Below are 15,846 nucleotides of genomic sequence, written 5' to 3'. Positions count from 1 at the left end.
GGACTGCTACTTTATCATTTAATTGAGCTGTAATTAACATGACAGTAGGATTCAATGTCCCTGATGATCACTGGTGGCCAGAATTAAAATAATTTACTCTCAACAACTGTCAAACTAAACTGGTGAAGTGCCCCTTTAAAGGCGCTGTAAGTGATATTTTTTGCTTGTTGAAATAAGTGGTCTATATGTTAAAATAATAGCTCTACATTCCAACAGCCATCATTGATATAAAGTGTTTGGTCAGTAACATGGGTCTCTCAGTCCCTCCACTCTGCAGTAACAGAGAATACATGTACTGGTATGCCGTTCCCACTTCATCGAATCAGGAGAGAGAACTTCACAGTACAACAATGGTCTGACAAAAATAAGGACTAATAACTAGTTTTAAGCACATACAAGTAAAATAATCTGCCAGTGCAGTAAGCTAATTTGGAGTGGCAAGATTTCTTGGAATAAGTGAAACTATCTAGGATTCTCTCCCCTAATTGGATAAAGAGGGAAAGGATACCAGGACATGCATTTGTGTTTACTGCAGAGCGGAGAGACTGGGAGACCCATGTTACTGACCAGACACTCTACATCAATGATGGCTATTTAACACTTGTTTTAACAATGAAATGTCACTTTGAGTATGCTGAATTGAGTATAATGGTATTTGATCATTTTCTCTCCCTCACCTTTCTTCTTGGTGACAGATTCTGGTTTATTGCTGTTGGTCAGGAACATGGTGGCTGGTTCCTTCTTTGAGGCCTTTTTCTTCTCTTTGGCATCACTGTCATTGTTATTTTCTGCAATAAGTACATAATAACATTCACACAATCCCAGACCAGAACGAAGGGTTGATTTGCAAGTAATCTGGATTACTGGGTGAGCCTTTGAGGCAAGGAGATGGATTTAACCACTCCCACCACCTATACATTTTAAATAAACATACAAAGGCCCTTTCCAGCTGTAGGATCTAGACACTAGACAGGATCTATCTTTGATCATGCCCTACATGCATCTATTTGTGTGTTCATGTATTTTCTGTTGCTCTCCGCCTGCCCACGCAGTGTGTGCTGCAGCCATTGTGCACTCCCTCTTATTTCAGATGTGAGAGCCGAGTACAAGCTATGCTTGGAAGCAGGAAATAACATAAACATAGCTGCCGCATGCTAACCATCTTAACTGGGTTCATACTGGAGTACAAACATGGAAGCATCTATTGTCACATCACTTTTGACTAACTGAGGAACACATTAAATAGCTATTCGTAGTTTATCTACATATTTTTGAGAAATGTTTGCATTCCCAACATCAAATACTGTAACGGTGCTTTTTATATTGATTTATCTTCTTTCTTTCTTTTCATGTTTTGTCTTTTTTTTGGTCCCAGTTCTCTTGCCGACCTACCCATTGTATGAGGTTAGGGTTAAAATAAGGGATGGATTAAGATACAACCTTTTAGGTCAAAATGATGATGAGTTACGGCTTTGCAGCTAGGTCAAAAAGTGACGATTTCCATGGAAACGCCATTCCGGGCTATGGGATCTAGACACTACCGTGATTAGTAGAATGGGCGTTATGACACTGGAGACTGACTGCAATGGCATTTCAACATATTAACATATTAAACTGAAAAAACAACAGTTGCTATGTGTTGATTTATGAGAAAGATATCAACACAAACACAATCATTTGGCTTTATTGGATCTTATAAACAAGTGACAGTAGAACAGTAAAATCATGCTTTTCCAGTGTTTTACCTGCTCTACCACTGCACGGAAATTACGCATTTTCTGTTGAAAGTGGTTACCAATGGTCACAGGCAGGAGGCAGCCATGTTGTAAGAAAGAGAACATTCTGTGCAAGGCCTCTACTGCAAAGCCTCTACTGCAAGGTCTCTACTGCAAGGCCTCTACTGCAAAGCATCTACTGCAAGGTCTCTACTGGCCTCTACTGCAAAGCCTCTACTGCAAGTCCTCTACTGAAAGGCCTCTACTGCAAAGCCTCTATTGCAAAGCCTCTACTGCACGGCCTCTACTGCAAAGCCTCTACTGCAAGGCCTCTACTGCAAAGCCTCTATTGCAAAGCCTCTACTGCACAGCCTCTACTGCAAAGCCTCTACTGCAAGGCCTCTACTGCAAAGCCTGTACTGCAAGGCCTCTACTGCAAGGCCTCTACTGCAAGGCCTCTACTGCAAGGCCTCTCCTGTGAGGCCTCTACTGCAAGGCCTCTACTGCAAAGCCTCTATTGCAAAGCCTCTACTGCACAGCCTCTACTGCAAAGCCTCTACTGCAAGGCCTCTACTGCAAAGCCTGTACTGCAAGGCCTCTACTGCAAGGCCTCTACTGCAAGGCCTCTACTGCAAGGCCTATACTGCAAGGCCTCTCCTGTGAGGCCTCTACTGCGAAGCCACTACTGCAAGGCCTCTAAGGCCTCTACTGGAAGGCCATTTCTGTTAAACCACAAAGTAATCAGTTACCCACTAACCTTTGGCTTTGGTTTTCTTGTCCTTGGTGACGTCACTTCCTTTTGAGGGTTTTGTCTTTGTCTTTTTTAGGGGAGCCTCCTCCGCGCTGTTCTCTTCACTACCTGACAGACAATTGACCATATTCACACGGCGGCCATGTTGCTTGTATGTCCTGCTCAGGTTGGGATGTGCATAAATATACAGATACCTCCACCGTGTGAATATGGTCAATGAGGAGAGGTTTCTGTATATTCATGCACATACTTTTCACATTCACTTTTTAATAGTCATATAAAAGATTGTACCTTCTTTCTTCTGGGGCTGACTCTTTTTCTTCTTCTTCACTTCTTTCTCGGTCGTCTCAGGTTTGTCCTTTTCCTTCTCGTTCTTCTTTTTCTTCACTGTTTTTCCATCTTAAAGGCCCCATGAAATCAAAATAGATGGTTATTTTAACATATGTCTTGCACTGCTTCTCACTTACAGTATACACCAGTAGGCCTATATGTCCAAACAATGACAAAAACGTTTTTTGTAAGTATTCTTAATTTTATTTGAGAGTTTGTCATTTCCTGGAAAACTAAAATAAAATGTTGATGAGTCATCCTGCACATGGGGGCGTATACAAATTTAGCATCCAATGAATGATATTTACAGCACATTGTAACTAAGCTAGCACTCGGCCTCTTTAACTAAATTGAACAAATGTTGCTAGCCAACATTACTAATGTTGTGTAACGTTGCTAACGTACATTGCTAACATTAGCTTGCTAGCTAATGAGTCAACTGTAATGCGCATTCAGCGATATTGGCTACTGTAAACACTAATCCATAATTATGACAAGTCCCTCCCTATCTTCCTGTTCTTACAGGAAACACATACAAATGTGGAATCAAATAGCATTCTGCTAGCCGTTTCATGGGGACTTTAATGCAATGAAGAGGGATACAGTGATGAACAATGTTGGTAAGATTTGGCTTAATAATGCCTTATAATTATGATTTAAAGGTCACATATTTGTAGCTTTTCAACAACTTTATATAATTCATACTGTAATTCAATAGAGGATGTGGAACATATTACAGTTTTTCTTTCCTCCAAATCTAATACAAATATATTTTCCAGTAGCTACCTTTCTTCCCTTGCATTCTGCAGACCATTTTCGGTGGGTGTAGCAAACAACAGATTTCAAATGTATTACCTGATTGGCTGCCCTATAGGCCCAGAAGTAAGCACGCCTTGCCATATACAAACTAGGCAGGAGATAGGTATTAATATTCCTGGCAGCAAATAGGGACTATCTTGTTCAGATTTTAGGATACCAGTGATTGGTTGTTTACCGGTTGTGGCACTAGTTCTGAATGGCTTTCTGAATCTAAAGAGTTTGTTTCAGACCGCTAAAGCTACTGTTTACACAAAGACTAGACAAAAACCCATAACATCGAACCATTGGTGTTTCATACTGTATATGGTATGGAAAGAGGCTGACCTTTCGATGACCTTTCGCCTTCTCCTCCTGACGCAGCTTCACTCTTCTTGGTTTTTGTCTTCTTGGCCTTCGTCTCATTAGCCCCGCCGGCCTGCGGGAGCTCTGACTCCGGCTTCTTCTTACTGGTTTTCTATATAGGAGACAGGACGAGCGTAACGCACCGGTGAGACTCGTACTCTTTGACGTCTGAAGATCATTTTGTTCAACATTTCAGAGTGAAGGAAGAGAAAGAATGAGAGGAGAGAGAGAGAGAGAGAGACTAATTGACAAACAAGATAATTATTAGGTATAGGATTTTCTCTAACAAGATTAACCACTCCCCCACTCCACTCCACTTCATGCAAGAGAGATGCAGAGAAATTGCAATGGATTTATGAGATCAGAAGAAACCATGCAAACTGAAATAGAGAGGTTTCTGGGACCGAGGGGATGGTTACAATTAATTCATATTATTTGATCTTATTTCTATCTAATCGTATCTTATCTTTATCATTATAATTTTTATCTTTACTATAGTTTTATTGCCTATATTTATGTCTTCTACTATTACCCTGCCCATACCTGTATGACGTCCAAATTTCAATACATTTGATCAATAAAGGAATATCTTATCTTATTTAATATCTAAATGCGTGGCACGCATCCAGGTGAGACACAAATGCCACTCATTGCTCTTTTACCCTTATATATAATAAATACTATAATATATATATATATATATTAATACAATCAGAGGGATGACAACAGATGTGAACTTAGCAACGAAAATATCAACAGACAGATCATAACAGGACGTGTATCATGTTTCCGGGTAACGATATGGGTCACAATAAGACAACAAGCCTAAACTCCTTCAAAATAGACCTATGATTCTTCTGGTTGTATCGCATTAGGCTTATATTGGACACGATAAATGTTTCTTAAAGAATCAATCAATGTAAAAGAGCAGATCATATTTACACCATCAGAAGTAAATTAGAAGTCAATGTATTGATCCATGTTACCAGACAGGGCCATAACAGTGTATTCTAGTGGCCATAATACATTCTAATGGACATTACTGAAGAAGACACAACTCTGCTACATCCACTTCCCATTTCTCTCCTCATTACGTTTCTCAAAAGACCTCTTATCGTCCTGTCTATTCTAAGGGTTGTAATCACGGTTCCAAACTACGAGGCCCGGTCAGGTCAGCCGGGCCGGCCAGCTGGTCCTCCAAACAGCCCCCAGAACAGTACCTTATCCGTAGACATAGCTGGATGCCACAGACCCTCGGGTTAGGGAGAAGAAGCCAAAAGAGAGCAGTTTAAAAGTGGACCGGAGTCTCTGGGTTTCTAGTTTACTGTGTTGCAGGGCTTACTTAGCCACTCTTCATGAGGACTAATAGGATTCCTGGCCAAGCCATCTGCCTCAGAGCAGGTCCTTAGTGCTGCGCTGACTGCACATGCTCAGACTAACATGAATGGATCACGCTCACACAAACGTAAACACTAAGAACACAGATCTGTAGCTCTGCCTTGAAAGTAAGCTGGGACATGGTAAGGAAAACAAACAAGAGAGTGAGTGAGTGAGTGAGTGAGTGAGTGAGTGAGTGAGTGAGTGAGTGAGTGAGTGAGTGAGTGAGTGAGTGAGTGAGTGAGTGAGTGAGTGACATCGAGTGAGTGACATCGAGTGAGTGAGTGACATTAATTGAGTGAGTGCATGAGTGAGTGAGTGACATTGAGTGAGTGACATCGAGTGAGTGAGTGACAGTGAGTGACATCGAGTGAGTGACATCGAGTGAGTGAGTGACATCGAGTGAGTGAATGACATTGAGTGAGTGAGTGACATCGAGTGAGTGAGTGACATCGAGTGAGTGAATGACATTGAGTGAGTGAATGACATTGAGTGAGTGAGTGACATTGAGTGAGTGAGTGACATTGAGTGAGTGAGTGACATTGAGTGCGTGAGTGACATTAAGTGAGTGACAATGATTGAGTGAGTGACATTGAGTGCGTGAGTGACATTAAGTGAGTGACAATGAGTGAGTGAATGAGTGAGTGACATTGAGTGACTGAGTATGTGAGTGAGTGACTTTGAGTGAGTGAGTGAGTGAGTGAGTGAGTGAGTGACATTGAGTGAGTGAGTGAGTGAGTGAGTGACTGCCAGTCAACAAGGTGCTAAACACAGCAAAAAAAAAAAAAAAGTAATAGTAGTAGTAGTTTAATGTAATATCAAGAATGTCATCTAACCCTGTAAGGCAAAATACAATAAAGTCATAATGATAAAGTAATAAAGAATTAGACATGACCAGATAATAACTGAAAACAGCTATGGAGACAGTGGGACACGTACTTGAATGAGGTCAAGACCTCTTTGACCATGTCTCTTTGGAGATGGTCCGTAGCTACAAACATACTGACTCCTCCGATCAGATGACAAAATACTATGTCCTTCACAGACCCGTCTCTACTGAGCCCTATTTATCTCCACATAGATACTATATAATCACCACAGATCCCTCCAAAAGCCACCCAACACAGCTGCTGTGAGCTGACTCAGTGGCGACCCCTCTTGTCCCAAGGGTGAATTACACAAGTGAACCTTGTGCTGCCGCTATACATCATACTGGTAGCTTTTCTCCTTCTAGGCCTATCCCAGGGTTTGGCCCAGGGTTTTAAGGGTTTATCTACTCTCATAAAATCAACTTGCTTTGCCTTCCCCGGTACGTCTAAGGGATTATATACACCCTGAGACCTTTGTTTTTACGGAGCCATAATAGGATTAGGAGGAGAGACTTTCAACTGCTGCCCCTATAGCTGCTACATGCAGGATTAAGGTTAGATCTACACATCACCTGGAAGAACCACAGGGTACCACGCATTACATCATGGTACAACAGGCATGAACATGCACACACACACACAAATATTAAACACACACACCTGTAGATTAAGATTAAAGATTCAACTGGATTTAAAGAAGTCTTTATTCGTAGCACACATACAACATAGTCATGCAGCAATGTGAGGATAATTTCCTCTCTGTGCGTTCAGTAGAAAGCTATCTGCCTGCAAGTTAGCCTAATTTATCAAAATATAAAATGGAAGCGGATATGGATCAACTATGTGGTCCACTAATGTGAGCACATTAGTACTTTGGCACAATACCAGTCACTTTAACACTTAGTTGGTACCTAAAGCACTTTAAACGTATAGTCTTTTCCCTGGTTTGTCTCACATCACATGTATTGTGTTGTCATTGTCTGTTTCATCTATTGTCTGTTTTTTTATGGTTGTGAAGTTTGTGTAGTAATTTGTCTGATAGTGTTAACATCAACCTGCAAAGGGACTACACGTGTAAATTAGCCTATTGGCTATAATCTGGCATATCTACATGAAAGTGTTCATCAATATGTACTGTCCCTATTTTTAAATAAAGAAATATTAGTTAATTCATTAGTATTTACCTTGAACATTTTGTCATTTAGCTGACGGTTCTGTACAACAAGTCATCAGGAAGGGCACAACATCAACTGAGTAACAATCAAAGTGTTGAGTGCTACAGTGTAGGTAGGTTAGTATATTAGGTGCTTGACAGTAAGGTTAGTTAGGGTTATTTTTTTTCATATATTTTTTTTTCATTTCAGATATTGATTCATTTATTGATAGTACTAAACTAGGCTATAGCTTGCAGCCGGATTGCTTTCTACTGAGCAAAGAGAGGACATCGGTATAATGTTCTTGTCTCTGACTCTGGAGATGATGAAAGTGTTTCTTTAATAAAACCAACGACTTTGTCGTGATACATTTTTGTCCCCCCTGTAAGTCTGAGAGTGACAGCAAGGGTGAGTCTGAGTCAAGCTGGTAAAGGAAGGCCAGCTCCAGCCCTGTCTCCATGTTTCAGAGCGGGGATTAAGAGAAGGCTATATTGGAATAAAGGAAATTGGTATTTATCTTCTCGTCTGACGCTGGAGAAGACGGTAAGCACATTTCCCCACAATGCTAGCTTGTTAGGGCTGCCAGCTATACGCCAATATTGGACTGCACTTGGAGGACCGACACTCACTTAACATAAACGTATTAACCTGAAGGCTGTTTTCCACTATAGCATCATTTATTATCCCGGCCCCAATTAGATTGTTGTAAAGCCTTTTTTCCTCCAACTGAACGGAAAGAAAAAATGATCTGAAGCAGTTGGAGCCAACTGGCAACGTGGTTCCAACCACCGCCTCTGATTCTTTACTTTTCTCCTCTTTCCCCTAAAAGGTTTTATACAGATCCCAGATGACGCGATAATGGAGAACAGCCTTCAGGTTATGTTGTTAGGTGAATTCTGGTGAGTAAATGGTCTGCATTTATATCGTGCTTTTACTATTTAGTTTTATCCAAAGCGATTTACAACTTGTGCGTGCCTCACATTCACCCATTCACTCACCGACGGCAGAGGTGACCCTGCAAGGTACCAACCTGCTCATCGGGAGCAGTTCGGAGTTAAGTGTCCAAACCCCCCACCCCCTCCCAATAGCAGTCTCCTCCCCACCGTATGTATATTCTTTCTCCCACCCACCCACCCCCTCCTAATGTACAGTCTCCTCCCCATCATATGTATATATTCTCTGTAAGGATCTATGGGTAACAGTACTGTATATTTGCATATCATATGTCACAAATGTAACTACTATATACCTGTATGTCATGTATGTCCCTAATGTCATGATGTCCTGTATGTTGTGTATGTCATAAATGTCACTATGAAATGAAAATGGGGGACCCTGACCTCTGGTCTGCATCCCCTTAACAATTGTGTGTATTGAGCCGTACTGTATTGTACCCATTCTGCAATCTGTTAAATAAAGTTTTCATTCATTCATTCATTCAGTGTCTTGCTCAAGGACACTTCGACACGCTGCCAGGAGGAGCCGAAGTCGAACCGGGAGCCTCCTGATTACCAGACGACTGCTCTGCCTCCTGAGCCCTACTGTCGCACTCCAAGAATGACATACCTGGTAATCTTTAGTTTGAAATAGATTAAGTTGTATACTGTTACAACCGATACAAGTAAATGTTTTAACTTCATATTTGGGAACATTTGTTTTATATCGTAATCTTTATTCGTTTTCCATTTGAACTAATACAGTACCCAATCTTCGACCAATCACAAGAGCACGACTACTTTTGACGCCTGTCATTCTGGGTCACATGACTCCCCAGGTCTATAGGACTGATGGTCACAACCATAGATATATATCACATATCTATGGTCACAACTATTAGGCACAGATAACTAGAGTGTAGAATACTTACTTACCATGACGTCTCAGTGTGCGTTCATACACAGAGCATTCCGGTTCCAATGGAAAATAATGCAAAGTAGGCTATGTAGGAAGGTATGGCTACTTTATTAATCCCACAAGGAGTTATATAACAACAGTTTTATAAATTAGGGATTAATGAATGGTTCAGAAAACTATACTAACAATACTATAGTCTAGTATCTACATATACTCTGTATGATAGCATGCAGTGTTGTAGTTCTCAAGTCCGAGTCTTGGACTTATTTTCGGGACTCGTAACGCGACTTGGACTTGAGCACTGATGACTCGGACTTGGACTCGAGCATTGACTGCATTCGGACTAAGGTGCAGACGAGGACTCAGACTTGTTAATTGATAAATACAGTTATGGGAAAAAAAAAAAAAATTGTAATAGGCCCTAATCATTTGGCATAATATATTGATGGCTAGTGCATTTGTTTGGCTATTGTGTCACAAAGTAAATAAACTCCATTTGAAATGGTGACCACTGTGTCATTTATGTTTAATGTAGACCTTTTTTTATTTGTATGTCAGCTCTTTGACTGCCTGAGTGGAGTGGACTCAACCTTGATGACTCGGACTCGGACTAGGGTAATGGGGACTCGACTCGGGCACTTCTTTCTGTTCTTTGGTGACTCAGACTTGGACTCAGACCCGAATACTGGGGACTCGAGACTTGACTTGGACTCGCGATTTAGTGACTCGACTACAACACTGATAGCATGTACAACAGTGCTGCATACCACATATTTACATTTATATTTTTATATTTAGAATCAGAATCAGAATCAGAGAGGTCTTTTCACAAACAAGGAATTTGCTTTGGTCGTTTTCGGTGCGACATTAGCGGACAGACATCAACAGATAGTTAGATAGACAGATAATACAATAAAGAGGTGGAGTAAAATGAAATGAAATATGAACTAAGTTAAGCACAATAGAATAGAATATAATTATGAAAGAAAAGAAAATATAGGCCAGGGCTGTACAACTGTAAATAAAGAGGTTGAATAAAATTAAATGGGATATAAACTAAATAAAATATAGTACAATTATAAGTAACAAATTAAATAGGAATAGGCCAGTGTTACGTTCTGGTTGCTGACTGCTGTCTGGAACCACCCACCATTCTGTCATCTGTCACTTGGCTACTGTCACCTGTCTCCCCTGTCACTTAGTGCTGTCACTTAGGGTATGGTTCCTGATTGGCTGTCACGGGGGTGTGTGTGGAATGTTAGAAAGTGGTGTCTATTTAACCTTCCTATCTTCTGCTTGATATCCGTCAGGTCTTCATTATAGCGTTCGGAGATAACGCAGGCGGTTCCGGTTCTGGACCACCACTAAGATCCATTATCTTATCCCCTCTTCTTCCTGCCACTCGGCATTGTATCCTAGTATTACTCTTTGTGTTCTTTACTATTAAAACGAACCTGCTTAAGAGTATACCCTCTCCGTCTCTGTGATTGCATACCACAATTGGAACTCACCTACCTCCATCCTGACAGGCCAGGGCTGTACAACTGGGCAAGATGTGGTCAAGTATATACACTAATTAGAATGAAATAACAATACAGTGGGATGGGATAATGAGCAGGGCTGTGCAATTGGGAAGTTATGTGCAAAGAGTATGAATTAGCGAAGTATGAACACGTATGTTTTGATTGATTATGCAAGTATATAGTCCAGTAGGGGTGTGTTAATGTAACACGGGTGGGGGGGGGTCCCGAGTGAGGGTCCCGAGCCTCAACAGTTCTGGTGAAAAATCAGAAAGTGGAGGTGGGGCTAGCTAGACCATGGAGGATTTTAAAGACTAGACTGGCATCAGTTAACTTCATGATGTTGTCCCAGCTTGAGAGGGCATATTGTCAAGCATATTGCAGTGGTGGTGACAGATAGGCTTCTGGTCCAGAACCTTCAGAGCCTGTTTGTACAAATATTGAATGAGCGCTAGAGTTGTTTTGCAGGCCTGGGTCCAGCTAGTAATAAAGTACATGGTGTGACATGATGATGGCATTGAAGTACAGTGTTGCTGCTTCAATGTTCAGACAGTTTCTGATGTATCTGAAGTTGGATAGATTGAATTTGACTGTTTGTTAGGGCTGGGCGATATGGCCAAAAATGTTATCATGATAAAAAATTTCATATCACTCGATATCGATAATTATCTCGATATACATGAAATAATTATTTCTGTCCAGTTTAAAGGCAATTTTTGCTGCTGAATCAAAGCTAAACAAACCAGAAGTTTAATTGTGGTTCAGAATATTCTTTATTGTCAGAACATGACAAACGGCCTACTTACCAAACCACAAATCTGAGGTAGAACATGAACACAAACTGTATAACAATACAACTTTTATAACTGGCATTAACAATGAAAATAAATAAATAAATAAAATCTCAATTCTGGTATTAATAATGAAAAATGTATTAAATTAATTAAATCTCAAGTCTGATTAGCACACATAGCCCACTGTGTACAGATGGTTTCAAACTGTATTTTAAATTAGAAAGCAAACTAAATAAATGGACAAGAGAAAAATAAATCTCAATTTGGTCAGTATTGTCATTTGGACAAGCAAAGCCATTACTTTTAAGTTGCGGGCAAGAAAGACAAGTCTGTCCACAAATCTGAGGTAGAACATGAACATGAACTGTATAACAATACAACTTTTATAACTGCCATTAATAATGAAAAAAAAGAAAAAGATGATTGACCACGTTTCATATTTATATCGAGGAAAGATATATCGCGATAATTATCGTTATTGTTTTTTCAAAGAACATACAGATGGTCTTCTCTGCATTCAGGTGGAGGCAGCTGTCAGTGAGCCATTGAACTACCTGCATCATGGTTGTGTTAAGTACTCTTGCTGCTTCTGCTTTGTTTTTGGCATGTACATAAACTATTGTGTCGTCCGTGTACATCTGGACTAGGGAGCCAGAGCAGACAGAAGGCAGGTAATTTATGTACAGACTTAACAGGAGGGGGCCCAGGATTGAACTCTGTGGCACACCCACATCGTATTCCATCGGGGGGGGGGGGGGTAGATCACCATTTATTCTGACACATTGTGTCCCACCCTCAAGATAAGATCTCATCCATTTCATCCATTTGGATAGCTTAGTGATGAGCACATTATGGCTGATGGTATCAAAGGCATTTTTCAGGTGTAAAAACACGGCTCCAATCACGCCTCCCTTGTCCATCTTCGCTTTTACTGTCTCTAAGAAGAAGCAGTTTCGGTGGAATGATAGGCTCTGAATGTTAAGAATTGTTGATTGTTTTGTTACTGGATTCTGCCTGTGTGTTTCCTCAAACACTGAAGAATTGTTGATGGTTTTGTTACTGGTTTTGTGAAAATAAATACGCCCTTCGGTTTTGGCTAACTCTGAACTACCTGTCTGTGTCGTGCTGTTGGGGTTGTTTACAAACCATAACATTACGACCCGACCATGTCGACCCCAGCTGACACAGACAGTGTTAGAGCAGCCATGGCAGGTCAGATCCAGCTGACCAACGCCCACACCCACCAGCTAGTGGCGGCTGCGGCTGCTGTGCAGGGCCTCCGGGCCCAGGTCCAGCCACTCCAGACTTCTCTGGCCATACTAACCACCCAGCAGACTGCGCAGGGTAATCAGCAGGCAGATATTCTACACCAGCTGCAGACTCTCAGTGCAGCATTTAACACCCTGCTTTTAAACCCACCATTGGCAGGAGTCCTAGCCGGACCACCTCCCGCCGCTGCAGCTGACCCTACACCTCCCAACCCCGCTCCCCGGGAGCCCCATCTCTCTAGCCCGCGACTGTTTGACGGTAACTTCGAGGACTGTGCCACGTTCATCATGCAGTGTGAGTTAGCTTTCATTCATCAACCCAGCAGATTCACGACGGAGGCAGCCCAGGTGGCTTACATGACTAACCTGCTCACAGGCCGAGCAGCACAGTGGGTTACTGCTTCCTGGTCCATGAGGGCTAACTTCTGTTTTTCCTACCCAGATTTTGTGGCAGAGCTCCGAAGGGTTTTCCACCACCCAGCATCGACGGTCGCCTCCGGGAGAGAAGGCGCGAGCGAGCCAGACTAGGACCCCCAACCGTCCCCCAGATCTCCCGCACTCGTGACTGGGCTGCTGCTTGTCCTGCCTCCTCCGCGACTGGTAGCCCCTTCACCTCCCGGCCTGTGACCAGGGAAAAACCCATGCAGCTGGGACGCACACACCTTAGCCCAGCCGAGTCCCGTATCAGGTCCGGCCTTTGCCTCTACTGCGGCCTTGTGGGACACGTGTCTCAAATTGTCCTACCCGGCCACAAGGACTAGGCTTGCTGGGACCCCGGGAGATCCTGGTGAGCCGTTTTTCCTGTTCCCACACCCCTGCACCACCTAACCATCTGACGAGCGTCACCCTGGCCTGGGCGGACCAGCGGGCGACGGTGGGTGCACTCGTTGACTCTGGGGCTGATGAGAGCTTCCTGGATTTTGAGTTTGCCACCCAGGCTAACATTCCGCTTGAGTACCTCGAGAGGCCCTTGGAGGTCTTCGCGTTGGATCAGCACTGCCTGGCCGACATCACTCAACGCACCTGTCCTCCTCACCATTGCTGGTAATCACATTGAGAGACTCCAGTTCTTTATTACCAGGTCTCCTTCAGTCCCAGTAGTTCTGGGTAGTCCCTGGCTTGCGCTGCATGAGTTCCTCCTGTCATGCCCAGTGTCTTCAGGCTGCGTCCAGTCCGTCACCCCGGAGTTCCCCTAGTGTGCCGCCCCCAGACCTCTCTACTATCCCCCCTGATTACCACGATCTCAGGGAGGTTTTCAGCAAGTCCCGGGCTCAGGCCCTTCCTCCTCATCGGCCTTACGACTGTGCAATCGACCTCCGCTCTGGGGCTCCCCTTCCCGGCAGCCGCCTTTACAGTCTGACCGTCCCAGAGAAGGCAGCGATGGAGGAGTACATCTCCGAGTCCTTGACAGCAGGCCTCATTCGGCCCTCGTCCTCCCCGGTGGCGGCCGGCTTCTTTTTTGTTAAGAAGAAGGACGGAGGTCTCCGGCCCTGCATTGACTATCGCCAACTCAACGAGATCACCATCAAGAACAAGTATCCTCTTCCACCCAGGCTACCATCTTCACTAAACTGGATCTCCGGAGTGCCTACCATCTGGTCCGGATCTGAGAGGGCGACGAGTGGAAGACCGCCTTCAAGACTCCCAGGGGTCATTACGAGTATCTGGTAATGCCGTTCGGCCTCACCAACGCTCCGGCGGTATTCCAGGCGCTCATGAACGACGTCCTTCGTGACATGCTCGATGAGTTTGTGGTGGTCTACCTTGACGACATCCTCATCTTCTCCAAGACTCTCGAGGAACATGTCCATCATGTCCGCCGAGCACTTGAGCGCCTTCTCCGCAACTGGCTCTTCGTTAAGGCAGAGAAGTGCCGTTTCCACTCCGACTCCGTCGATTACCTTGGCTTCATCGTGGAGAGTGGCCAGACCCGAGCCGACCCCCACAAGATCCAGGCCGTGGTAGAGTGGCCGGAGCCCTCTTCTCAGAAGGAGCTACAGAGCTTCCTCGGTTTTGCAAACTTTTACCGGAGGTTCATCCAGAACTACAGCCAAGTGGCGGAGCCACTTACCACGCTGACCTCTCCCTCCCTGCCATTTGACTGGTCTCCAGCGGCCTGCGCTGCGTTCCGTTCCCTCAAGAACAGATTCACCACCGCCCCGGTCTTGCTCCACCCAGACCCCAAGAGGCAGTTCATTGTGGAGGTGGACACCTCGGATACTGGACTAGGGGCTATCCTGTCTCAGCGGTCGGCGACGGACCAGAAGGTCCATCCATGCGCCTTCTACTCTCGTCGTTTCCTTCCTGCTGAGATTAACTACGACATAGGGAATCGGGAGCTGTTGGCAGTGGTAGCTGCCTTGGAGGAATGGCGTCATTGGCTGGAGGGGGCCGAGGAACCATTCACCATTTGGATGGACCATAAGAACTTGACCTACATCCGCGCATCCAATCGCCTCAACGGCCGGCAGGCAAGGTGGGCTAGCTTCCTCAGTCGGTTTGATTTTTCTTTGACTTTTCGCCCTGGGTCCCGCAACACAAAGGCTGACTCTCTGTCCTGGTTACACTCCAAGGGGGATCCAACTACTGAGGATCCGACTCCCATTCTCCCTGAGGTCAGGGTGGTGGGAGTGGTCACCTGGGGCATCGAGACCGTGGTCAAGCGTGCCTTACGTTTCCATCCCGCTCAGAGCAATGTACCTTTTCGTCGCCTCTTCGTCCCCGACTCTGTCCGGTCCCGGGTTCTCCAGTGGGGCCACACCAGCCGGTTTGCCTGCCACCCCGGCGTCCACTGCACCTTCTCCTTCCTGGCTCGTCGGTTCTGGTGGCCTGGCCCACCATGAGGAACGACGTCAGGGAGTTTGTGTTGGCCTGCACGGTCTGCGCCCACAGCAAGGCCTCTCACCAGGCACCCGCCGGTCTACTGCAGCCACTTCCCATTCCGTGCCGCCCTTGGTCCCATGTGGCGTTGGACTTCGTCTCTGGCCTTCCACCCTCCCAGGGAAACACAGTCATTCTGACAGTGGTGGATCGCTTCAGCAAAGGGGTCCATC

The 15,846-nt window shown here is 44.3% G+C and overlaps 1 protein-coding gene across 1 annotated transcript in view; it reads right to left on the bottom strand.

Moving 5' to 3' along the window:
- LOC311244108 (uncharacterized protein) overlaps nt 1–15,846 on the bottom strand; it is a gene marked incomplete at its 5' end in the record, with an annotated part of 64,933 nt that overhangs the window by 18,552 nt on the left and 30,535 nt on the right. The window contains 4 exons of the mRNA XM_084333518.1: nt 678–788; nt 2,473–2,574; nt 2,758–2,865; nt 3,940–4,069. Of these exons, the coding sequence (XP_084189644.1) occupies nt 678–788; nt 2,473–2,574; nt 2,758–2,865; nt 3,940–4,069 (451 nt within the window). The remainder of the gene's footprint in view (nt 1–677; nt 789–2,472; nt 2,575–2,757; nt 2,866–3,939; nt 4,070–15,846) is intronic.

This window comes from Notolepis coatsorum (genome assembly GCF_963971535.1).
Source record: "Notolepis coatsorum genome assembly, chromosome: 17".
NCBI classification, from domain to species: domain Eukaryota; kingdom Metazoa; phylum Chordata; class Actinopteri; order Aulopiformes; family Paralepididae; genus Notolepis; species Notolepis coatsorum.
The sequence above is the reverse complement of the archived record's forward strand: the minus strand, read 5'-3'. Positions and strand labels throughout refer to the sequence as shown.